At 40.4% G+C, this 25,263-nt stretch overlaps 1 protein-coding gene across 1 annotated transcript in view; it reads right to left on the bottom strand.

The window, feature by feature from the left end:
- The window catches only part of LOC149227269 (purple acid phosphatase 15-like), a 31,645-nt gene extending 6,585 nt beyond the window's left edge, over window positions 1-25,060 (bottom strand). The window contains exons 1-2 of the mRNA XM_089375471.1: window positions 24,846-25,060; window positions 24,403-24,593 (exon numbers count right to left, since the gene is read on the bottom strand). Coding sequence (XP_089231597.1) covers window positions 24,403-24,593; window positions 24,846-25,059 — 405 coding nt within the window. The 5' untranslated portion in view covers window position 25,060. The remainder of the gene's footprint in view (window positions 1-24,402; window positions 24,594-24,845) is intronic.
- Between the last annotated feature and the right edge of the window lie 203 nt (window positions 25,061-25,263).

Below are 25,263 nucleotides of genomic sequence, written 5' to 3'. Positions count from 1 at the left end.
ACGCTTTCATATTGAAAGAGTAATTGCATTTGTTAGAATATTTAGGCAATGGCTACCCTTAGTGTTATCTTGAAGGTGGATCTTTCATGGACCCTTTACAAATTTGTGATCTGGGTTACCAAATTAAGGTTGTTGTTGCATGTCATTGGCTATCAACAAGCCCCTAATCTCTCATAAGAATAACCCTCTAAAATAGACTAACTTGATCCCATATGCTCAATGATTTATGGCAGTAATTATTCCTTCCAACCAACCACAAAAAATTACATTTTTTTTTCTATTTTTCTATTTTTGAAACAATCTAAAATTACGACAAAGAAAATAATTAGATCAGATAGCATTTCAAACCATTTACACTTCAAATAACTATCTTGAAGTTCGCTTCTTGTTTCTAAAAGTAAATTGTTGACTTTCTAGCTTTAGACGTGAATCGATTTGCTTATATTGGCTCTCGTTTTTTGCAGTTTTCTATTTCTAAAAGGACATTTAAAGGGCGTGATTTGAATCTGAAATTGAAAACAGAATTGTAAATCAACTTGTTATTTCTTAAGGAAAATCCTTAATTTTCGTGTTAAAACCCTAAAATAAATTGTTGATTTTGTTAGTTTTTGTAGCATCGGATGTGTTCTACCCTTGAAATTTTGAGGAGAGGCTAGAATACATGAGATCTCCAAAACCCAAAAATCGTTTCTAGAAATTCCGCCTAGAAATGACTTAATTAGATTATTAGCCAATTTTTAAATATTCCCTAAGTCTAAACTTAGAGAATATGGTTAATTAATTAGAATTAATTAAGTCAAGGCATGAGTGATCTAGAAACTCACACAGATCGACTTCAAGTTAATCCTAGCCATCAACTAAGATTTAATCTTGGTCGTTGGAGTCCTAACAAAGGATTATAAGAAGAAGTCGATGGGCACTTGGAGAATACACTTGAGGAGTTCGATTTCATGAGAATATCGATTTCCTGAGTAGCAGCAGTCAGTTGCTAGAGAGATAGCCAGTGAGATCGAAGCAGTGAGAGAGGGGTAGAGATAGTGAAGTCGGAGGAAGGACTCCAAATCTGGTGAGTGCATTTGCAGAGAGGCGGAAGAGCCACAAAGAGGCTGACGTAGAGCAGCGCAGTAGCCTCTAGAGGTAGTTTTGATTATGCTAGGGAAAGACGAGTTTCAGTGCCAGAAGTTGGACAGAGGTTCCAGAGGCCAGGAGAGACATTTTCCCAGACAACAACAGACCAGACAACTTGAGGAGACGTTGGTTCGGACTGAGTGCAGAAGGGACTGTGCTAGTGTGACCCAGTTGCTGCGCAAAGCCAATTTGGATGGCTCAGTTTGAGCTGAGGTCAGAGCACGAATTTGCCTGTGGAGTGAGGAACTCTCCTCACTACATTTTTCTTGCCAATATTTCTCTGTAAGATTGCCAGTTTTGGCATCCAGTTGTACTCAGATTATTTCACTGCTGCTTAATATTAAAACCCTCAGCAACTGCACCGATTTTCCCAAGTTGGGTTTTTCTGGGGACATTTGTCCAAAAATAACTGTGTTATGTTATGTGTGTGTGGTACAATTTCTTCTAGTGTTTATTCTTCCACAGTTTCATTTGTGTAGGTTGTAGTGTGAGTTATTCAGTATTTGTTGTAGGAAACAGTAAATAAATTGTTAAATTAAAATAACAATTAGGAGAATAATTTCCAGTTGTTGCAATAGGATTCTGGTTGTGGAATTTTCACAGATTTTAGCCTAAATTTGATGCTGGTTTGAAAATCTAAAGGAGGCTAGTTGAAATTTGGTTTAAATTTGGAAAATAAGTTCATAAAACAAACTTTAAATTGGATAACAAAACTAAGCTACCATCCCTCTAAACCCTACAATGATACAAGTTTAGTTTGACCATTGGGATTCCCCCCTAGACTAGAACCTTGCTAACCTAAAATGAGAAAGGCAAGACCACTGAGGTGACAGTGGGTAGTTTGCCTAAGTTGCTCTTGGGGTTTCATAACTTGTTCTTAGGGGGCTTTTGCACCAAGTGAGAACTTGGGAGGTAACATTTTGGCACAGTTGTCAGGGACAAAGTCCATTACCTTGTGTTTAGAATACCTTAGATTCATTCATTGATGAGACTTAAGTTAAATTGTAATCAACACAATATAAGCTTGTATAGCAACTCCACAAGGTGAACTTGTGTCCAAGATGTTTTTCACAAGAACATCCTCTCAAGGCCTTGTTGCCTCAACATCTAGTAGATCTTATGAGAGGGCTCACAAGACAAGAACTAGACCAAGGGACAACAATGAAGTGGAAGCCCACTATCACCACAACACTCCACCTCCTACTCTTTAGTGGACTTTCACCACAAGGGAGACTTCCTAGTATTGGTCACCTAATAGGTGTTCTAAGTCTATGGCTTAGACATGAGAAATGGATAAGCTCAAGAAAGGCACTCACCTTAAGGGCAAGGCTTAATCCAACAAAGAAAAGGAAAGGCATGCACTTCAAGAGGCCTATCAAGGGCACTTATGACCTAGGGTTTAATGAATAAGCAAGGATAAAGGCCTACCAAGGTGCATAAGATGAAGAAAAGGCTTGCTAGAGATTGATTTGATCAACAATTGGAGCAACAAGCCCTCAAAAAGACCTAAGTTTTAACCTGGGATTAGGTTAGGGTTTCCCTAGGGAAAAATTACATAGGTTTTGTGACGTCAGCCCTAAAAAGGCAAAAATAACCATGGAAAAGGCTGGATTTTGATGCAATGAGAGCTAGCCCATGTGTTTAAATTCACCACATGCTAATGCACTCTTCCTACTTAAATTTGGTCCTATGCCCTAGCCTAACAGTTTGCCTTGAAGGGTTAAAAGGTTAAAGAAAGAGAGAAATAGGCTTAAAAGGTTTTCCAATGATATATGATCACCTATGTGAATGCTAGTGCTTAATCCTTGGGTGATGGAATCTAAGGGAAACCTACTAATGGAAATATCAAACCTTAGGATGGAGTAAGGGAAAGAAAAACCATAGTTTTCAAAAACCCTAACTACCACTTTATGAGGGGATAAAATCATGAAGAGAGCTTTCATGAAGATCTACAAGGGATGGCATACATTCTCTAGTTAAAACATGCAATAATTTGCCTAGATTCCATAGCAAAAATATTCAAATTAACAAGAACATAGAAACCCTAGCAACAACCATTCAATGCAATAACCATTCAAATGATAATCAACAATCAAGAATACTTACAACATATGCATGAAGAAGTCCTTTATTCTCCCAAAGTGATGTCTCCAGAACAAGAGCTAGTCTCCCAATAGAAAAAATTTCAACAATAGATCACATCTCCACAACAATACAAGTCACAATAGCTAGGCCGAAATCCTCTATGGAGGTCGAAATACTCCACAAGTGATGATGAGAAACAAATGTGATGAATAGTATCCCACCTTCATCTAGGTGGAAATTCTAGATGGTGAGAGGTATGTGTTTGATGTAGATGGTGGAGGAATATAGCATATGATTATCGAATAGTGAATATTAGGGCTACCATCTGGTTGGATGTCCGGCTAGCTGTCAAATGTAGGAGAAAATTTTCCGCCTATGGGGTTACCCATTTTGGTGGGTAACATGCCTAATTTGTTTGATCCTAGAATTGGAAAATTATTATAGAAGATAAGTCAACAAGATATGGAACCCAAACAGCGCAAAACCACTTATCATAGAATATATAAGGTGTTTGTCTGAGAAAATCCTTTTGATCCTACCCAAGTCACAAAGTTTGATTGGAGTCATGAGCTCTTTAGATCCTTTGACTTTACCAACTTCCAAGGACATCCTCATGATTACCTGAGAAGGCTATTGACAAATTGCCTACGTTCCAAGGAAATAATGTTGTATTTTCCATAGATCATTAGAGGGCATTTATAAATTGAATTGTACGACATGAAGGCAACACAACAACAAACACACGAAATTATTTCCACTCTCCCTAGAAGATGGTGTTTTAGATTGGTTCACAAGCTTACCCTTATATAGTATAAAAAAACATGCAAGAATTGGAAAATATATTTATGGAAAAATGGGGAGAAATGAAAGACTATAGCTATTCGTTGGTTTCCCTCAATATCACAAACAAAAATGAGAATGAAACGATCAATGAGTTTGATAAAAGATTCAACTAAATTTTCCAAAAATTGCACAATGGGGAAATGAGCCGCTGGACGAAACCTGGAGGAAGTGGTGGCATACTTACTCGGAAGGGAATATGAGGAACCTGCCTATTATCTTCTGCTGGGCTGTGTGGCTCGCGAGAAATAAGAGTCTGTTCCAAGATCAAATTACACCGCCCTCTGTCATTGCCTCTAATATCGCAGCCATCTATTATGCTTTGCCTCCCCCTGAAGAAAAAAAAAACCAGAACAAAACAAAACAATTTCATAATTCAGGAGGATATCCCATGTGGCTTCTTTGACGGAGCCTCTCAAAATAATCGGGCCGGCGCAGGCATGAGCATGCACATCAATTCAGATCACATTATAAAAGCCTCAGTTGGGCTGGGTCCAGGAACAAACAATTTTGCAGAACTCTCTTCTTTGCGTCTCTTACTTTGCTGGCTTCAACACAAAAACATCAACTCAATCCAGTTATTTGGGGACTCTCTTAATGTTATAAATTGGATCAATGGTTTAGCTGCTTGCCAAAATCAAATTTTAATGACAATTGTTGAAGAGATTTTATATCTGAAGACTCTCTTTAACAGGTTTTCATTATGTCATATCTACAGGGAAAGGAACGAAGAAGCCGATCAGTTATCTAAGGCAGGTTTACAACAGGATCCGGACAGCTGGGCGATAGAAGAGATATACCAGGGGCAGTCTTTCAGATCAGACCAGCCTCCTTATGATCAGTAGCATTAACAACAAATTTTATGATCCGCCCCTTTTTTGTTGGCTCTTTATCAGCTTTCTCTTTATATGCTGTTTTTATATTTTGTATATATTTCTCCTTAGCTGTTCTCTTCTTTTCGGCTGTTCGATCACGGCCTTCAGACTTCTCAAATTTTTTGATCATACACAGTGCAGGTGGACACTATTTTTTTGTCTGTTATGGAGTTGTTTTCCATTAAGGAGACTCCAGATAACTTTAGTTCTATCGTTTATAATGGTTTTTCATCCTCCTCTTGGGAGGAAGACTCTCTCAGGCTACAAACAGCAAAAAAGCTCCCTGCGGGTTGAGCTGTGAATGCTTCATTAAGCCCTGCGTGGCTTAAGAACAACTGGATCCAAACTTTTATTCTACTAATAAAAAGTTGCTTTTTTCCCCGGAAAAAAACTAAATTTTCCAAACAGTCCATGCTAATATCAAACCCCCAAAGCTAAGAATCCTCATTTACTACCTTGATGCATTTGAGGGCAAGCCAAATTTTCACCTAAAATAGAAGGACCCCTAGAACCTCAGCGTTGTTCAAGAGGCAACCATCAAAATCAAGAAGAATATCAACCTGATAAGGAAAACTAAGTTCATCTAGAGCTCACACAACTAGGAACGAGTCTAGAAAAGATGCAGTGTGTTGATTTTTCAAGACTTTCTAATTTGATAATTACTTCCAATGATTTCTTAGTTAATCTTTCTTGTGTCACATTCATCATTAAGCAATTATACATAGAAAATCTCAACTATAAAATAATAATGACAATAGGATCATGAAGAGACAACCAAACACAGGGGACACGAAATTTTACCCTAGGAAAACCTTACCTAGGGAAAAACCCAACAACCTTTTCTTAGGGAAATTGTCCAATTCAACAAGAGATATAATCTGATTTTTCCAATCAAATAAAGTCAAACTAACCAGTAAATAAGTCCAGGTCAAACCTAGTCAAACATCCCACAAAATATTATCAGTCAACCTAGGGTCAACTGTCCAAACACAAGCCGAATTTCGACCTACTGCAACTGCCTTAGAAAGTTGGTCAACTTGCCTTAGACCTGCAGTCAACCTTCCTCATAAATTCGGTCAAATCCTGCCTTAGAAAATTTGGTCAATGCTGGCTAAACAAATCTCCTTTACTCTCTCTCCCCTTCGTATGGATGAACAAAAAAATTAGATGATTTTCATGATCTAAATTGATGCCAATGGAGGAGAATGAATAGCAATATATAGTGGATGAATGGGCCTAAATAGGTGTGTCTTTATGGCTGGGCTGACTTGACCTTATGTTGGGCCAACTTGATGTTTGGAGGTAATTTCAAAAATCAAAAATTCAAATTTTCCCTCTTTTATTTTGGAGCCAACTTGAATCCGAATTTGAATTTTGCTTCTTTTAATTTTTGTGGGCTTATACAATAAATGAATACCGATCGCAACTACCAAATTTCAACACTCCCTCTTAGCTAGGGAGGTATTTGCCTTGACTTCTTCAAATGTTTTCTTGTTGAAAATTTTCTTTATCCCAATAAAAGGTTGAATGAGCTCAACTATGTTGATGAATCCATCCACCTCATGTTTTATGCCAAAACCATGTAGAAAACATCTTGCATCAACATCATGCAAAAGGATCTAGTCACCCACTAGACACATGCCCTTTACAAATGGATCTGGTTACCCACTGGCCAAAGGCCTTCTGGGGTCCCACTGCCCAAATACCTTTTGGCCTTCTAGGGTCAAGGCTAGTCCTGGGTTACCAATTATCCAAATTGTCACCTGGAACTTGGTCAACACTTGTGAACTATGGTGAAAACCTGGGCCCATTTACCATTCCCACATGTCGTCTCATGTTATAGAAAGGCAAAACACTTGCCCAATGATATAAGGCACTCACTCGACCCACTAGCCAAATAAGCATTAGCAATATGGGCAGAACCTTCTGATTGGGTGAACACTTTGGGCCTTTATGCTCTTTAGGCCATTTTCCCTAGCCACATTACATGGCCCCTGATCAACACCTTTGACCTGTCAGTATCCTGACCTAACGAGAATGTCTGCCCCTTGATGCTACAATATCAACACTCCCTTTAACCAAGGGAAACATTCTCAACCACTCCAAGCTTTTCCTTGAAGTATACAAACTTCATCGTGGGACAGACACTTTGTGAGAATGTCAGCAACTTTCTCATCTGTAGAAATGCATAGAAGCCTCACCCATCCCTTTTGTATCATGTCCTAGAAGTAGTGGTACCATGATCTCGACATGCTTCTACCTATCATCACGGTCGTCTCCTGCACTTGATCAAACAATCTTGCAAATAACTTATGAAGCCACACTACTTGACAGCTTGCCAAACTAGCTGCAATATACTTGGCCTCTACAGTCCTAAGTGCAACAGATGTCTACTTCCTGCCCAAGCAGAATCCAAACTAAATCATCATCTTGATGTGCTCTTTCTGTCTTCATCACTCTCTACCCAATCTGAATTTGTATATCCCTACAATTTTACTTCATCAGTTTAGACATGTACCATGTCAATACCTCGACACATCTTATGATGCATGCCTTGGCTCAACCATAAACTAATCGGTTTCACTAGATCCATCACCATAGTTGTTTGATACTAAAGCAAATCTTGTTGTAGCAATCCAAGCTGCTCCCTTTGCCACTTAGCTTCTTCAAATTTGTTACCATGGGAGTGGTCATGGACTAGTTGTCCATCATCCCAAATATTTGAAGGACCATAATAATATGCTTCCTTTGACCAAGGAAGATCTCACCTAGCTTCTGCCACACTTCTAGTCCCAAGAAGTAATGTATCAAAATCCTTCATCTCAAACTCAAAGGTCAACTCCCTCTGACACTGAAGCAGGGCTTGACTACTCCATTTATCATGGAAGCAAATCCTCCTACCACTTTGCACCCTCTGTCACGTGAGTCCTTCTACTTCTGTAAAAAATAAGCCACATAATAACTAGATCAACCAAGAATCATTTTATATCCATACCCGAGGTCTTGTACAAATCTTTCTTCATTCTACAAGCATGAGATTCCCTCTCATCTACCTCAAAGCCCTGAGGTAGCTCTATGTACACTTCTTCCTCAATCACTTCATTGAGGAGAACGATCTTTACATCCATTTGATGTAATCTCCAATCCATAACAGAAGTAATAGAAGTAATAACTCTAATAGAAATGTACCTAGCAACTAGAGTAAATATCACTTCATGGTCCTTGTTGAATTTCCACGATCTTGGGTCTAGGATAGAATCTTAGAATCTTTGACGCTACCAAACCAGGAATCTCAACTAAAGCTACTTTGCATAGCGAAAAATTTAAAGCAGTAAGTCACACACATGCAGAAGTATAAACAACTTTTTACAAAATATTGTACAAATATGTACAACAACCCAATCTTCGTTATATTAAACCGAGTAATACAATTGTCTAGGGCTCCCATACAAGGGATACAAGATACAATGATAATCTCGTTGCAGTGTCTATGTCGTATCTTGTCCTGTCGGTCCTTCGCTTCCAATATGCTCTCTAGTTGCCCCTTAGTCCATCAAAGGACAACACATAGAGTCTCTAGGAGGGTTGCCACCTATCACCACTGCAAGTCGCTTCTGCTTCAATGAACACAGGTTGATCCAATCTTCCTTCTAGTAGCTTCTTTCATCCATCAAAGAGCTACACATAGGCTCAATCCTTCACCCAACCTTTAGCTGTTAAGCTCTCGTTATGACTGCTTGTCAAGGGATACTTTGGGCTATCAACACGCTACCCTCCACTAGTCCAATGATGCCCAATCCAATCACTATGAGATCTGCTCCTAGATGATTCTTTCAACCATCAAGACAAGCCTCCCAATTGGCTCCCATAGGCTACTACAACTCTATCCACACTAGGACCATCCAACTAGCAACAAATTCAACATAAAATCAACATCACCATACCTCAAATTTGTTGTCAAACTGCAGCCCTTGCCTGTAGAAACTCGGCCTATACCCATCTTGTAGAAATGCACTGCCTGCAGAAACCTAGTTTGAGGAAACGCACTGCCTGCGGAAATCCAGTCTGCGGAAACGCACTGCCTGCGAAACCCAATCTGTGGAAACTCGCTGCCTGCGGAAACTCGCTACTTGTGGAAACCCAGTTTGCGGAAACTCGCTACCTGCGGAAACCCAGTCTGCAGAAACTCGGCCTGCCTTCTTCTAGAGTTGTGGCTACCTCTGAAGTTGATCTTCTATGTTTCTTGCACATTTGGATGCTAAAATGAAACACATTCACCTTCTATTTATACACTTTAGAAGGGCTACTCGAATTCACCAATGGACATGTCTTTTGGACTTAACCATTTCAAGCCTACATGACTTGACTGTCCAAAAATCCATTATCAACTTCAAAAATTCATAACTCACTAAGGACAACTCGGATTTTGAAAATTCTCAAAGCATAGGATTCTCCTCGCCGTCCTCTATCATCTCCATCCATCTCATGTCCAAAATGATCCAGGGCTTTGCCCAAACATCGATGGGTGCAGAAGCCCAATGTTATAGACAATTTTGTGCCTTACAGCAACAAGCATGAATTTTCAATAATCCAAGGGATCAAAAGTTCCCTAAACATGATGTTCCTACCCCTAGAGGAACAAGTTCAGCAAACCAACAGCTCTCAGATCAGTTCTCCACCTGAAAACACTCAAAAACAAGCAATCCTGAAATCAAAGCAGGTGCTCCACTAGGTTTCTGCGCTGAAACACAACTGCTCCATGGTGTACCTGCGTTGCAAAGCAGGTAGAACAAAGCCCACCTGCGTTGGGAGAGTTTGGACATGTGGCACAGTGAGTCATTGCTTTGGAATCTTCCAAAAATGACACTTGGATCAGGTATTTCGCCTTGTGATGAGTCAGAGGCTTTGTTTCTCCAAGTGGAAGCAAGGTTCACCAAGTGGACTCAAGAACTGAAGATCAACTAAAGATTAACTGAAGAGAGAGAGGACACAAGGCAGCTACACATCAGTTGCAAGCTGACTCATCCTTTCTCAATTCATCTATATATTGAGCTCTCTCCTATGAGCTCAGGAGGCTGGAATTTTGTGCAAAGTAATGATATGTTGTTGGTTTCATCATTGAGTTATTGGGTGATTGTTTGAGAGAGGTGAAGAAGAGCAATTCTTTCTGCTGGGAGGTGTTGCTGGGTTGGAGCCTGCAATGGTTGTAATCCTCTCAGAACCTTTATTTCTTCATTAATAAAAGCTATTGAGGTTCTTCTATGTGCTCTTGTTTCAATTATGTATTGTGATGATTGCATGTTTGGTTTACACTAATCCATGAACCAATTATGATTGCATGCCTCTTGTAGTTTCCTTCTTTGTCATTGTGCAGGATCTCATTGCAGCTGGGCGAGCAGAAGGACAAAGAGCTAGGAGCAAGCAGCCAAAGAGGAGAGTTTGGATTCGACATTAAGCGCAAGGCAACGGTTAGTGCTCCCTCCATTCTTTTTTGCTTTCATAAAGAAGTAAACTTTCAGTAGTTTGTTCTACAGTTGTTGCTAAGGAACTGTCACCCTTAGAGTGGGTTAGGGTCATCCGAGTCGGATACTTTTCCCTACAACAAACTGGCGACTCCACTGGGGATCGTATCCGTTTGATTGTGTTTGTAGTATCTTTGCTATTCATCTCCTGAACAAAAGAGTACCAAATCAAAAAGCTTTTGACTATATCAAAAGCGAAGTAGAGGGGCTGCTACTCTTGCTCATTGTCTGAGCAGATTCATGATTTGAAGAGCTGATCTACAAAGATCCTTGTAAGCTCTTAGTGATAGCTTTGCACCTTCTAAATCATCCCTTTGAGTGTGCTTGACTGAATGCTTCTGATTTGAGCAAAAACCGTGCATTTTTGAAAAAATTATGACCCGGAAACTGTGAAAACGCAACTCTCGTTTTCCAAAGCAGGTAGTACACAGGCTACCTGCTTTGCAACGCAGGTCCCGAACTAGCTACCTGCGCTGAGAGCCAGTTTGACTGTGCAGAGCCTGCGTTGACCCAAATTTGCTTAGTGCATTTGGGGTTTCCTCCTTTCTCTTGCCTGTTTTCACTTAGTTTTGCTGCTAGGTGTCAGTCTTGTGCCTATTTTGAAACCAATATTACTTGCCATCATTCCGCCTCTGTTATATAACGAAATTGTACTTGTTCTTTGTATTTCTTGCTCATTTACAATTTCCCATAACGAAAAGTAAACTAGTCATGCTTTTGGCCTCTTAGATCTGAACCTGTGTTAGGCGTTTTGCTGGTCTAAAGAGTTAGCTTGTTTGCTGTCCATAGCTGATTAGTCATTTTACTTTCGTTAGTATGGTTTGATTTCATGTATTTCCAGTGATTAAGCAAGTGAATCTTAAGGTGTCTTTTGATTTTGGACAAACTTGTTTACTTTCGCTTTAAATCGAAATCAAAGTTATATAACCACTTTCTTTTTGTATCCATCCACATTAAGAAAGGGAAAAGAAAATACATGCATTGTGCATTTTGCATTTGACTGTATGCTTGACGATTTAGGAAAATTTGCATTTTAGTGTGTGCTCTATGATCTGTGTGAAAAGATTTGCCTTTCTTTTCCCTCAGTAGTTAAGGTTTTCAAAGTTGAAAGATTGAAAAGTTTGCTTCTCATCTTAGACTGCATTCAGGAATTTGTTATATACATCTCGTGGTGATCCTTAAAGGCAAACTGATAAGCAAGATCAACATTAAAATAAATCCAATTTACATAACAACGCTTTGTAACATAACGCAAACATCTAGAGGTCTAGGTAGAGACGTGTTCCGACGTCGTTAAACATAGTGACTGTCGATCTCTACGAAGGTGGGTGATTCCTCCTGAGAGTCGGTGGCACTAATACGGACTTGTGCTCCCACGTACCGTCGCGTATATATTGGGAGACCCCTATAGGCAATTATCCTTTATCCATAGGAAGCCGTGTCGACCGCCCTACTGATCGCGATGCAGTGAACACAGCATTCACGAAGATCGACCACCCATACCGTAAAACGTATTCTGTGGTTTCGCGAAAAGTTTGGCACACCCTCTGCCTAGATCTCCAGAGCAGTTTCTTTTGGCCCTTTTCAAACTCTATAACTGAAAAGGTCCAACCGAGCATTTGTCACTTCGGGCTCGTTAAAACATCGAAGGCGACTAGAGTCATCTTTAGCTTTTTCTCGACTCTTAAAACATGAAAAAGCAAGTTTGTGTCTAAAAGCGTCGTTAATAAAATTTATTTTAAGCGGAACAAAATCACCTGTTATTCCCACGTTGATCTTTCAGTTGAAAAGTATGGAGCCCACCAACCAAGGAGGCAACCTTGGCGGAAGTCCAAATCCCTTCTCCTCTTGGGGAGATGTTGGTGCGCCTCATATGGCAACATTGTCACTTCCAGGATTGACAATTGGCCTACCTGTATGGCTCTTTTCAACTAATGTAGTCCAGATCGCCACTAATCCTGAGCAGTCGAATCAACAGTCAGACCAGTCTAGGACTACCCACCAGCCTTCCACTTCTTACAATACTTCCTCTGATCCTTCATCTTCGCAAGGTAGAGCTGGCAAAAGTCAACCTCCCAAGGAGAAGAAGGAAAGGAAGAAGAGAGAAAAGAAGCAGAAGGAGCCTATGGCGAAGGTGACTGGGGGCAAGCAAAAGACAGCTGACAAAAACCCACACACTGCACCGACCGGGCCTAAATCGCCATGTGTCATTTGCGAAGGGGCCCACTTCCATCGTGATTGTCCTTGTATTCCCCGGATACTAAGGGACTGGTCCCCAAGATTGCACAATCCGGTAGCATCAACCGCTGGCAATCATGTTGATTGCAGTCCGTCAACTAGCGAGAGTGAAGGACGAAGAGGGAGACCAAGATCACCCTGTATATTGTGTGAAGGCGAGCATGCCATCCACAAATGTCCATTCTTAGATGAGGCAAAGAGAGTTTTGGAAGATCGTCCGGTTTCGCCGTTACGACTTCCTCCTGGATACCAAAAACTCGCGCCTAATCCCTCGATAGTTGAAAATCCAGCTGACCCGCCCAAGTGGTCAGCTGAAGTGTCGGTCATTGAGAATGAACCTACTGAATCCAGACCAGACGAAAGTCTAAAGGTCGAAAAGGCAGTTGACCCGGTTCTTCCTTCAGAGGTTTCATCGTCCAATGACTCCGTCATTGAAGACCCATCTTCAAATGACACCCTCACTGAAGAGGATAAGGATGACACCGTCCATATTCTTTTCATCAACACAGACTCTGATGAGCATCAGGGCAATGCGCCCATTCCTTTATCGCAGGAAGGAACATCGTCAGGGTCGTATCCGGCCGTATATTCGGTCCCACCACCAAGCAACCTAGTTGTATCCTTTGATTGGAATCAACTAGGCAGACCCCGGTTACCAGCCAGTATCCCATTCAGAATCATAGTCCAAATCTACAGAATGGTGATGGCTGGAACTATCATTGATGAAGGGGCATCTGTGAGTATCCTTTCCTCTGTTGCTTGGAAAGCACTGGGTTGCCCGGCGCTTTTACCTGAGATGAGAAATCTATCAGGTTTTGATAAAGGAACCAGTCACCCGTTAGGGATTCTCCCCAATGTTCCGGTTACATTGAAAGGGAAGTCAGTTCGCATGAACATCATGGTCATCCAGGGACCCTTGGCATATAACTTACTCCTTGGACGAGACTATATATATTGCATGGAGGCAATAGTGTCCTCACTCTTTAGAGTCATGTGTTTTCCGCACGAAGGAAGAATGGTCCAGCTAGTAGACCAACTTTCATTTCCAGGATCACGCATTGCAAATAGTCAAATACCATCCCTTAACGGTTTATTCGCTCAAGGAATGCCACCGGCCCCGGTTCTACTTCCCGATGAATGCGATTAATTCGGAAAGAAAGAACTGAGACCCAGGGGGCATGCACCCTGGCCTGCCTCGGGCAGAGAAAACCTTAGGTATAAAGTTAATTTCCGCAGAAGGATGGACTAGTCCGTACCCCGTCCGGCAGAGGAAGAGAGGGTTGTTCTAGGATAAAATTCTTTTGTCAAAGTTATGTGAGCGAAGCGGTCGCTCCCTTTGTCTAAAGAAGTGGGCTCTCCTAAGGAGGGGGTCTATTTGTGGCAGCAAGAAGCCACCATCTTTGAATGTCAAGCCTCACCCATTAAAACAAGCTATTTTGAAGGATAAGTAGGGGCAGTCTTCAAAGAAAGAGATGAAATTGCTGCAACAAGTAGTCACCATCCTTAGCAACCTAATGATAGACATCGCTGAAAAGAGAGTTTAGTTTGCGGCAGCAAACAAAACCATTTTTCGGATAATAAGTAAGAGATGGCAGAATCTCGAAATTATACTTTATACCTGGGGGCATGCAAACCTTTTGGAGTGCAAGCACGGGACGACTATTTATTTTTTTAAATTTTTAGGTCCTCCCTTTAAACCTGTAGGTCTAACCCGTTAAACTCGTAGGATTAGCCGTTTCCAGCTTGCATAAAGAAAGGATGAAGGGCAAAAGTTAAAACCTGCCAAATTGGAGTAATTAGTGAGGTATCGCTCCTTAAATAAGATTACCTCACCTAAAGCATTCCTTGTATTAAGACTGGTATTACCGAGCAGTTTTAGCAATGTTCATGCTCGTTAAAAAATAAACGCAAGAATCGAGCAGTTTTTGTGCAGAAGTTCATGCTCGTTAAAAAATAAAAGTAAATTGTGAGCAATCTTTCCCTAGCAGTTCAAGCTCATCCAGAAAAAATGAACCGGTAAACAACCTCGAGAAATGTAACCTTTGAAAGCCGTATTAAAATCCCTTGGTCGTGTTTATATGCCATCACCTCCATCCGTTCATTTGGGCCAATTGTTCACCTCCATATGTTTGTTTACCCATTTTGAGGAACAGCTGCGAAGAGTGATTTCACTTAGCCATCCTTGTGACACTGCCGTGATTGGAGAATTCCAACCTGTACCTGGAATCTGCTGCTATCCCTGTTCATCACTCGTTCCTCAAAAGACGAGTCTTCTTTGAGCTCTTTTCACTGACTCGTAAAATATGAAAAGTTTGCCGAGTTTAGGCCTTCCAGTTCGTTAAAGCGACCGGAAAGCTATCCCTCCTTTAGATTTTAATCTTTTTGGACCTGAGGGATTATTGCACAAAAAGATCGAGCGCTTGTTTTGTTCGGCTCGTTAAAGCAACCGAAAATTCATCCCTTCTGTATTGTTTTATACTTTTTCGGACTTAAGGGATTAGATGACGAAAAAGGAATTTTGGAGTTAACTTTTCGTACCTTTTCAGACTCTCTAAAAATGAAAAGGACCGAGTTTTCCTTGTCGTTAGACTCGTTAAAATGATTAAATAGCGACAAACTTGTCTTTAGACGAGAACGAGTTTCCCTATCGCTAGGCTCGTTAAAACATAGCGATGGGCTTGCCCGAAGGGCAGGTTATAGAACAAGCATATGTTATCCTCCTCAAGCTTGACAAAAATAAAGAGGTACTGGTCAGCAATGACTGGGGAAAAATTGGGAGAACCTCACAGTATTAATGGTAGCAAGTCGCTCTTGAACATGACACTTTGTCCTCCGTAGCACTTCGGGTTGGGTTGTTTCATTCACCGGTCGCAGAATCATGGTCCTCGCCACACCATCCACAATTGGGGTAATGCTACCAATCCATCACATCAGTGTCGTTATATGTTCAAGAGATGTGGTTATGTAAAGAGTCAACCCTGTTCCGCCCACTACCATACATTATCCTTCATCCACTTCATGACCGCCACCCTGAATCATACATCACAGTTTGTTTTCACCTCATCATAATCACTAGCTCCGTTCCGTGTCACTGATGTGGGATTCATTAAGGCCCTCCTTTGACAGATCGCTCCTTGTCGACATCAGCTCATTATCCAAGGAGTTGATCTAGGAACACCCCCCTCAGTACTTTGAAGCTTGCATGCCTCAATGGCAAGTTTCTCACTTCCGGCGACAGGTATACATCAATGACCTTCGACCAGAAGATTTTGCATGGTGGTCGACGCCAAGTCAATTATTCCCACCATGTAGATTGTACTGCCGTACCTTGAGGGTCATCATCCTTATCGGTGATTCCTCTCGCGCTTGTTAACGGTTTACATTATTGACCGGTAATCAAGCGATGTCTTTCCATGTTCGACTTCAAGAAATTCTCACATGGATCGACTTGTACATCGAGTGAAGATCGGAAGAGATTGAAGACCCCGGATCTAGTTTCATCCATCCGGGTTGCGATATATATTCAGAACATAAAGACATTTGATATGTACATCATTGCAGCAGATGATCATCCTTTTCAAAGGATGATAAATTCGGCAGAGAATTATCAGTCTAGCATCAGACAATCGTCTGTTCTATGTACCAAAATGTATTTATAAAGCTGAGCATGGGAATGCCCACCTCAGCTAGATCATGAAAAAATGTATGAAAAATAATGTATTGTATTGTATCTTATTACAGGACACTTCTCAGCAGATCGAATGAACTTCGGATCCTCTCAATAAAGCATTTCACCCGATAAACGACCTCATACTTTAGGGGGCATCTGTTATAGACAATTTTGTGCCTTACAGCAACAAGCATGAATTGTCAATAATCCAAGGGATCCAAAGTTCCCTAAACATGATGTTCCTACCCCTAGAGGAACAAGGTCAGCAAACCAACAGCTCTCAGATCAGTTCTCCACCTGAAAACACTCAAAAACAAGCAATCCTGAAATCAAAGCAGGTGCTCCACTGGGTTTCTGCGCTGAAACACAACTGCTCCATGGTGTACCTGCGTTGCAAAGCAGGTAGAACAAAGCCCACCTGCGTTGGGCGAGTTTGGACATGTGGCACAGTGAGTCATTGCTTTGGAATCTTCCAAAAATGACACTTGGATCAGGTATTTCGCCTTGTGATGAGTCAGAGGCTTTGTTTCTCCAAGTGGAAGCAAGGTTCACCAAGTGGACTCAAGAACTGAAGATCAACTAAAGATTAACTGAAGAGAGAGAGGACACAAGGCAGCTACACATCAGTTGCAAGCTGACTCATCCTTTCTCAATTCATCTATATATTGAGCTCTCTCCTATGAGCTCAGGAGGCTGGAATTTTGTGCAAAGTAATGATATGTTGTTGGTTTCATCATTGAGTTATTGGGTGATTGTTTGAGAGAGGTGAAGAAGAGCAATTCTTTCTGCTGGGAGGTGTTGCTGGGTTGGAGCCTGCAATGGTTGTAATCCTCTCAGAACCTTTATTTCTTCATTAATAAAAGCTATTGAGGTTCTTCTATGTGCTCTTGTTTCAATTATGTATTGTGATGATTGCATGTTTGGTTTACACTAATCCATGAACCAGTTATGATTGCATGCCTCTTGTAGTTTCCTTCTTTGTCATTGTGCAGGATCTCATTGCAGCTGGGCGAGCAGAAGGACAAAGAGCTAGGAGCAAGCAGCCAAAGAGGAGAGTTTGGATTCGACATTAAGCGCAAGGCAACGGTTAGTGCTCCCTCCATTCTTTTTTGCTTTCATAAAGAAGTAAACTTTCAGTAGTTTGTTCTACAGTTGTTGCTAAGGAACTGTCACCCTTAGAGTGGGTTAGGGTCATACGAGTCGGATACTTTTCCCTACAACACCCAACCTTAGGTTCCAAGCCCACAAGTGACCTTTGTGGTGGTTCACCCCCCAAAACCCCAAACCCTAGGGCTTGGAGTACCTCCCAAGCCACTAAAAAAGCAACAATCCCTCTTAGTGAGGGAGGTACTTCCAAGACTAGGAACTAACTCATCATCATCATAACTACTCGCAACACTCACCCAACTCTTGGAGCTCACCACTGTAGCAATCCCTGTAGTATGAATTATGCCTCTCTCGAAAGTGTCATTGTCACTAGAAGCATCCTACTTCTTCTTCTCCTGAAATGTCTTCCACTCTCTCCATGATTCCTTCTTGGCAAATGTCGAAGCACCCTTGCTCTCCACTGACCATGCACTCTTCTTGGGCTGCAAAGTCTCCCTTTGAATCTGCAAGCTCCCGCTAGAAGTCAACTCGCTCTGAGCCTTTGGAATATGACACCAAATCCAAGGCCACCTACAAACTTGATAGACTCATAACCAGTGTTGCATGAAATGCCCCCCCCTTAGATCAAAACCCTGAAACGCGACCCGTATAGATCTGTGGGTGATCTGCAGCCCGAAATGTGTCCCAGAAAGTCCGAAACGTGGATCAGGCCGGAAAAGATGCTTCCTGCCCTATGGGAACCATCCGGTCCGATCCGCATTTCGAAATTGTTGGGACACGTTTCGGGCGGTGGATCACCCAACTGAAATGTCGTGTTTAGGGGTCGGATCCGTACGAATCATGATCGATTTCATGGGCAATCAGCTGGTTCCGCCTTGTGGCACCACAAAAACGTTTTTTTTATCTAGTGGTTGGAGGTGGGTCCAAGTTGGGTTAGGGTAGGGAATGAAGGGATTAAAAGGCTCTTTCACCTCTCATTTGCTCACTTCTATTTTTTGAGAGCTTGGAGAAGAGAGGAGAAAGAGAGGAGAGACTTGAGGAGAGCTTGGAGGAGTGAAGAAGGAGGAGGAGCTTGGAGATGTAAAAAAAAGCTTCCATCTACAAGAGCTAAAGAGGTAAGTGCAAACCCCAAACTCCCTCATTTTTTTGTCATTGATTTTTGTATTTTTCTTCTCCCTCTCCTACTCTTTCCCATTCTTTCTTCTTGCTCATTTAAGTTTAGGTTGTCCACCACCTATATTCATATTCCAAGATGGTGTTCTTTTGGCTTCTATGTATCATTCCACTTTTCGTTTTAATGATGGAAAAGAGGAGTAGGAATAGAAGGGAAGAAGAACAAGAGGATAGTGGTCCCCATTTGAGTGACCCAACGTATGATGAGGAGGACAGGTTTGAAGAGGAAGGGGATGAACCTAAAGGGAACATTGAAACACTAGAGAGGAACGCTCCATTGACACCCTTATGGAACTATGTGACCAAACTTGAAGGGGGTAAAGGTGGTGGAAGCTACAAAATTTTGTGCCCTCATGGTTGTCATGGAGGAAAACCATTTAGTGGTTCATATACCCGCATGAGGAGGCATCTTTGTGGGATGATGGACAGTGATGATAAAAAGGGTGTTGTGGTGATACAAATTTGCCCAAACATTTCAGTTGAACAAAGAAGAAAATACATCCAAATAGAGGAGGTTGCACAACAAAAACGAAAGAAACAAAATACTTAGTGTGAATCAAGTGCAACCTCTAGATTTGGTAGCTCATCTCCTCATGGTACTTTTGCAAGCTCAGGAGGTAAAAGAACAATACGGGATTTCCTGAATGTTGCTAGGAGGGATGATGTGGATGGAAAGATAATCCGATTTCTTTGTGCTTGTGGTGTACCATTCAATGTTCTTCACTCTCCCTATTGACATGAAATGGTAAAGGCCGTCAATAAGCCCCAAAAGGATACAAGGCCCCCAACTATGAGAAAGCTAGAACAATGTTATTAGAAAGAAAAAAATAAAAGGTTCAAAGAGCTTTGACACGTTTTACAAATGAGTGGGTGGATTGTGGGGTATCCATTGTGTTAGATGGGTGGACAAATATTAGAAACCAACATTTGATAAATGTTCTTGGTGTTTCTGTTAGTGGTGCAGTATTTATTACATGTCATGACTCCTCCTCTATCAGTGCAAGTTCCCAAAACATTGCAGATCTCCTATTGCAATCAATCAAAGATGTTGGTCCGAATAATGTGGTTCAAGTGATCACAGATAATGCAACAAATTGTAAGGCAATAGGAAAAGTTATTGAGCGTACTCATCCACACATCTTTTGGTCTCGGTGCTTGTTGCACACATTGAACCTTTTGATTCATGATATTGTGAAGCATAAAGAATGTGGGTGGATTAATGAGCTTTACACGAGACGGAAGCAACTCATTAAATTTATCACAGGGCATACAAGGGTAAACTACTTCTATGGCACTTACTCCAAGTTGTAGTTGCTTAAAATTGCAAAAACAAGATTTGCAAGTTATTACCTCACCTTTAGGGAGCTAGTGAAGGTGAGATAAGAATTAACTAATATGGTGACCTCTGAATCATGGGAGGAAATTAACGCTAATATAGATGGTGCTAATGTAGCCAAGGACACTATTCTTGACATGTTATTTTGGTCGCAGGTTAAATATGTTTTGCAAAAACACCAAACCAATTTATTACATGATCAAGTTTGCAGATTCAAATTGGCCAATAATTGGGGAGGTGTATGAGCAAATGGATAACATGTTGAGACAAATTAAAGACATTGTTGAACCTAGAGATATCACCTTGTACAATTGTATTCGTGCAGAGGTGAAAAATCGATGGAAAATGCTAAATGTTCCATTGCATGCATTAGCATATGTTTTGACACCTAAATACTATCATCCATCATGGTTTTCAACACCAGCACCTACGGGGGAGGAGGAGAAAACCACACCCAGATCCAAAGGTTCTAGAAAAATATATGATTGCATTGGATAAATTAGTCCCTGATGAGGAGGAGGTTGCCATGGTACAAAAATAGTTGAGCAACTATACGTTAGCACTGGTCCATTTGGAAGCATGCATGCAATTAGAGATCGAGAGAGTTTTTCTTCTCAAGTGATGGAACATGCATGTAGGTGCTACTCCACTACTACAGACTTTGGCATTGCGGGTGCTATCACAGGTGGTAAAAACTTCTTCTGCAGAGAGGCGTTGAAGCTCTTATTCTTTCATCCACATTGTTAAAAGGAATAGGTTGAGTTTAGACCAGGCAGAGAGCTTGGTTTATGTTCATTACAACTTGTGATTGTTGTCCCATTACTGTGATGATGCAAAGACTAATAAAGACCTTAAGGTTTGGGACAGGAATCTAGAGGAGCCCAATTTGGAGGATGGAGTGTTGTGATTAGAGAAACTAGAGGATGCTCTTATCTAGGTATGTCCATTTTGGTATGAATTTCAAAATTCAGTCAATAAGTGGTATGTCCATTGAATTCAAATGTGTCAATTTTGCTTATAAAGCATTTCTCTAATTCCTGTTTTTAATTTTTTTTGTTAACTAGTGGTTTTTTTTTGTATGAATTTTTTGAGCGATTCCAAGATGATGATGATCGAGTTGAGATGCCACCCCCTATGGTCCCTTGGTTCCCAGGTTCCATGGTTCAACACCAATAGCAGGGGCTTTGTCTTCATTAGTTTCAGTGCCACAACTTCCACGAGCACCATCTTCTTCATTGCCACCACATGGAGGGCCCTACTCTTCGTGGTGGAAGGAGGAGAGATTAGTAGATATATTCACAATTTACTACTTTTGTCATAGATTAATCATTAGACTTGTAGGCTTGCTGTGAATTTGAACCTTTTTGTCTTGGTGGTGGCCAAGTGGCCTATTTTGTAAACATTGTTATTTGAATTTTGGACATGACTAATGTTGATTGTTGCTCACTTGCTAGATAATAGGCTTTATGTTTTATGTTTTATAATATGCTTAAAAATTTGATGTATGTTTGCAATTGCTAGAATATAGATGGTTGATGCTCGAATAATTAATCATTGATGTACAATGGAATCATGGATGCCATATCTATCTTGATTTATGTAAAAAATATGCATGTTTTCATGTCTTCTATAACTAATTTGGTATTTGGGATGTTTGTTTTGGATATAAATGCAATGTAGTAGGCGCTTCTGAGATGCTTCGCTTCCTAGATTTTAGAAAATGAAGCTTCCACGTCCCTGCTTCCAAAAAACGTCCCTCTTTCATGCAATGTTGCTCATAACCATGTGGAAAGACAGGCGCACCTTGATGCGGGCTAGACTAGCCCATACACCAATGATCATCCTTACAAAACCAGACTCCCATAAAACCATGATTCCACATATAAACTCACCTAAGGCCCTCCAAGCCTATCTAGGACAAAAGGAAACATAGATGAACTCAAAGGGGCAGGACATGGTCTGACCAAAAACAACAAGACTCAACATGACACAAGGTATACTTTATATAGGGACTCACATGGTTGTTCATGGCTTTTGACTTGTGACCTTGGGCTTACAATGGTGTGAAAAAATGCTACAATATAGGTACCCCTACTAAAAAATGTGGTAACATGATGATTTGAAGGGAGAAAATAAAATTCATGCATCAAAAAACACCAATTCTTCAAAGAACATGTTGCTAAATCCCACAAGTCCTACCAAAAGAAGATTCCCTTTCTACTCAGATGACAAGCCTAGAAGTGAGGCATCTCTATAATACAACACCCATACATCCTCCAAATCCAAAAAGGACATCTAGTGAAATCCCATCTTGCTCTATTGTCCTTCATGTTTAAACGAATCAAACAAGCAACCCATCATCATCCAAGTCATCCAAATACTCTTGAGAATCAACAAGTCGATAACCTAGAACAGGTGGGGGATGAAGAAATAATATTGCACATGTCCAAAAAACCCCAAACCTTTCTCACATGCTACGTTGAAGCTAACCAATGACATAATAGCACCTACCAAGGGCCAAACACTTTCAAATAATGAACCACCCATTTCACTACAAGAATACAATGGTGTGAAAAAATGCTACAATATAGGTACTCCTACTAAAAAGAAGGGTAACAAGATGATTTGAAGGGAGCAAATAAAATTCATGCATCAAAGAACACCAATTCTTTGAAGAACATGCTGCTAAATCCCACAAGTCCTACCAAAAGAAGATGCCCTTTCTACTCAGATGACAAGCCTAGAAGTGAGCATCTCTGTAATACAACACCCTTACATCGTCCAACACCAAAAAGGGCACCCTGCGAAATCCCATCCTGATCTATTGTCCTTGGTGTTCCATTGAATCAAACAAACAACCCATAGTTATCCAAGTCATCCAAATACTCCTGAGAATCAACAAGCCGAGAACCTAGAACAAGTGGGGGGTGAAGAAATAATGCTGCATGTGTCCAAAAACCCCAAACCTTTCTCACATGCTACATTGAAGCTAACCAATGAATAATAGCACCTACCAAGGGCCAAACACTTCCACATAATGAACCACCCATTTCACTACAAGAATACTCCCCTGGGTAGCCACATCACTTAAACCAAGCCCACCCTCAACCTTGGGCATGATACAAATAACACAAGGGACTAACGTGAGACCTCCCTCTCTACCCTACTTCAACCATATAGATAGGAACCCACAATCTGCTCCAACCACCGAAACTAAGCCCGGCTGTGATTGTTTATTCCCTTATCAGTTTATCATTTTCCATGACTTTTTTCAATTTCTTCGTTATAATTGATTTTATAATAGAATGAATCCACAGATTATTGAAAAATCTCATAATATTGTTGCACATCTGTCTAGTACCATTGGGTTTTTATTCTAGGAAAGGACTTCAAGCCAACTGGCAGCATAACAATTTGGTCAAGGATTCTAAGCATTTGGAATACTTGTTTTATTTTAGTAATCAATTCTTTTGCATAGTGTCAAAAACTTCAGTTACATTTGTGTAAATCTAATTTTCCCTCAAGAATTTTGGTACACAGTTTTCTTCTTTCCAAATGAAAGAATACAGTTCTATCAACTTTTGTAACTCGTAATACCTCTGCTCCAAGCCAGAAATATATCAGACAACATGGGGCTCCTCAATCTGTCCCACAAATCTTAAAGGTTAGAATGCTTTTCTCCAAGCAAATGCAAGCTTTCTGAAAGCTATGATTTCCAATTTTCCTCTTCTTAGATGCCACTAACAATCTCTTTTACTTCCTTTGCTAAACTACTACAACGACAACTAAATTTCCAAAGAATATGGAAAAAGAAGGCACTATCAAAAAATAAAAAAATTCAGGTTTTGAAAGTTACTTTTGCATCTTCAGATCCAGTCGTGTCTACCACATATTGAAACTCGAAAGTGATTCCTTTCCAAGTCCAAATTATACACATATATAATGAAACAGGGTCTCAATAAGTCATATATTGCATGACTCTTAACGCAGTCCACTGAACTGACCTGGATATGCTTAATTTAACTAATTTTACCTTAAAGCCGGTTGATAAATTACAAACCTAAATGATACTCTTAACTATTGTTACCCTTCAAACCAGGATTAACTTATCTATAGTTATGAGTCATGACCTAGGTTCACAAAGATACATTTGCAATAAAGTACAAACAGATCCCAGTGTGGTGCTCTGGCTTAGAGATCAACTTATTCTAAGTTATTTCCATAAAAAATTTCCCTTCCAATAGAGGTGCTGATGACAATACTAAGTCTGCATCTGATGATAAAAGCAACGGAAAACACGATAAAATAATCTATAATCCAAACACATCTGTTATTTCCATTTCCTTTCTCCTTTTAACTAAACCTTTTATGTTGTATGTCAAAGAAGTTTTATATGATGCATGCAAAGTGGCTGCTATAATGACTTACATGTCCAGAGAAGACTATGTCCACACCAAATCCATACAAAAGTTCTTCCATTTCTTGCCTCATGCACTCAAATTCCTGATAATGTGAAGAATAGCTATTATACCAGGGAGAGTGCCATGCTGCAACTAGCCATGGTGTAACTTCACGATCTACATTCGCCAGATCTTGCTTCAGCCAAGCATATTGCATGCCTAAATAACAGCAGCAAATAAACTAATGGATTATTTTAAAAGTATAGTTTTTCTCATGGTTCCACACATTCATCACCAATACAAAGTTTCAAAACTGCCTAATGTAATTTTTTCCACCGTGCATGCTGCTATCTTGATTACTACACAATGCTAGCATTATAAGACACGTGTCCTTCAAGGCAAATATGAATCTTACACGCACCAAGTTTTGCATGAAAAGTATTATTTTACAACTTAGACGCAAATTTCTACCAGTTTTGTTGTAGTCCACATATGCTCCCAGCATGATAAAATGTATTCCACTGGCATTAAAAGAGTAGTAGAAACTACTGTTTGAGCTACATTCTTGAGATGGGACTGCAAACCGAGCCTTGTAAGAAGCAAATGTTTCCCCTTCTGCTTGAGGCTCTATTTCATGATTTCCTTCTATCACCATCATAGGCACTCTTGAGGTCAAGGGCTCCATAAATCTGAGCAAGATAGAAAAATTGGTTAATCTAGAAAACACAAGTGCATGACTTGTAGCTGTACAAAAATTTATGTCAGACTGACCCCTCGTCATGAATCCAGATGGAAGGAAAGTACAATCTAATTGATGTCATCAATCATTATTTAACATTTGAAAGGTCCAAATAGTCAGTCTAAAATAAAGCATCATATATCTCAAGAA

This window comes from Pinus tabuliformis, chromosome J (genome assembly GCF_031772625.1).
Source record: "Pinus tabuliformis cultivar Carrire ecotype Pingquan chromosome J, CPIR1, whole genome shotgun sequence".
NCBI classification, from domain to species: domain Eukaryota; kingdom Viridiplantae; phylum Streptophyta; class Pinopsida; order Pinales; family Pinaceae; genus Pinus; species Pinus tabuliformis.
The sequence above is the reverse complement of the archived record's forward strand: the minus strand, read 5'-3'. Positions and strand labels throughout refer to the sequence as shown.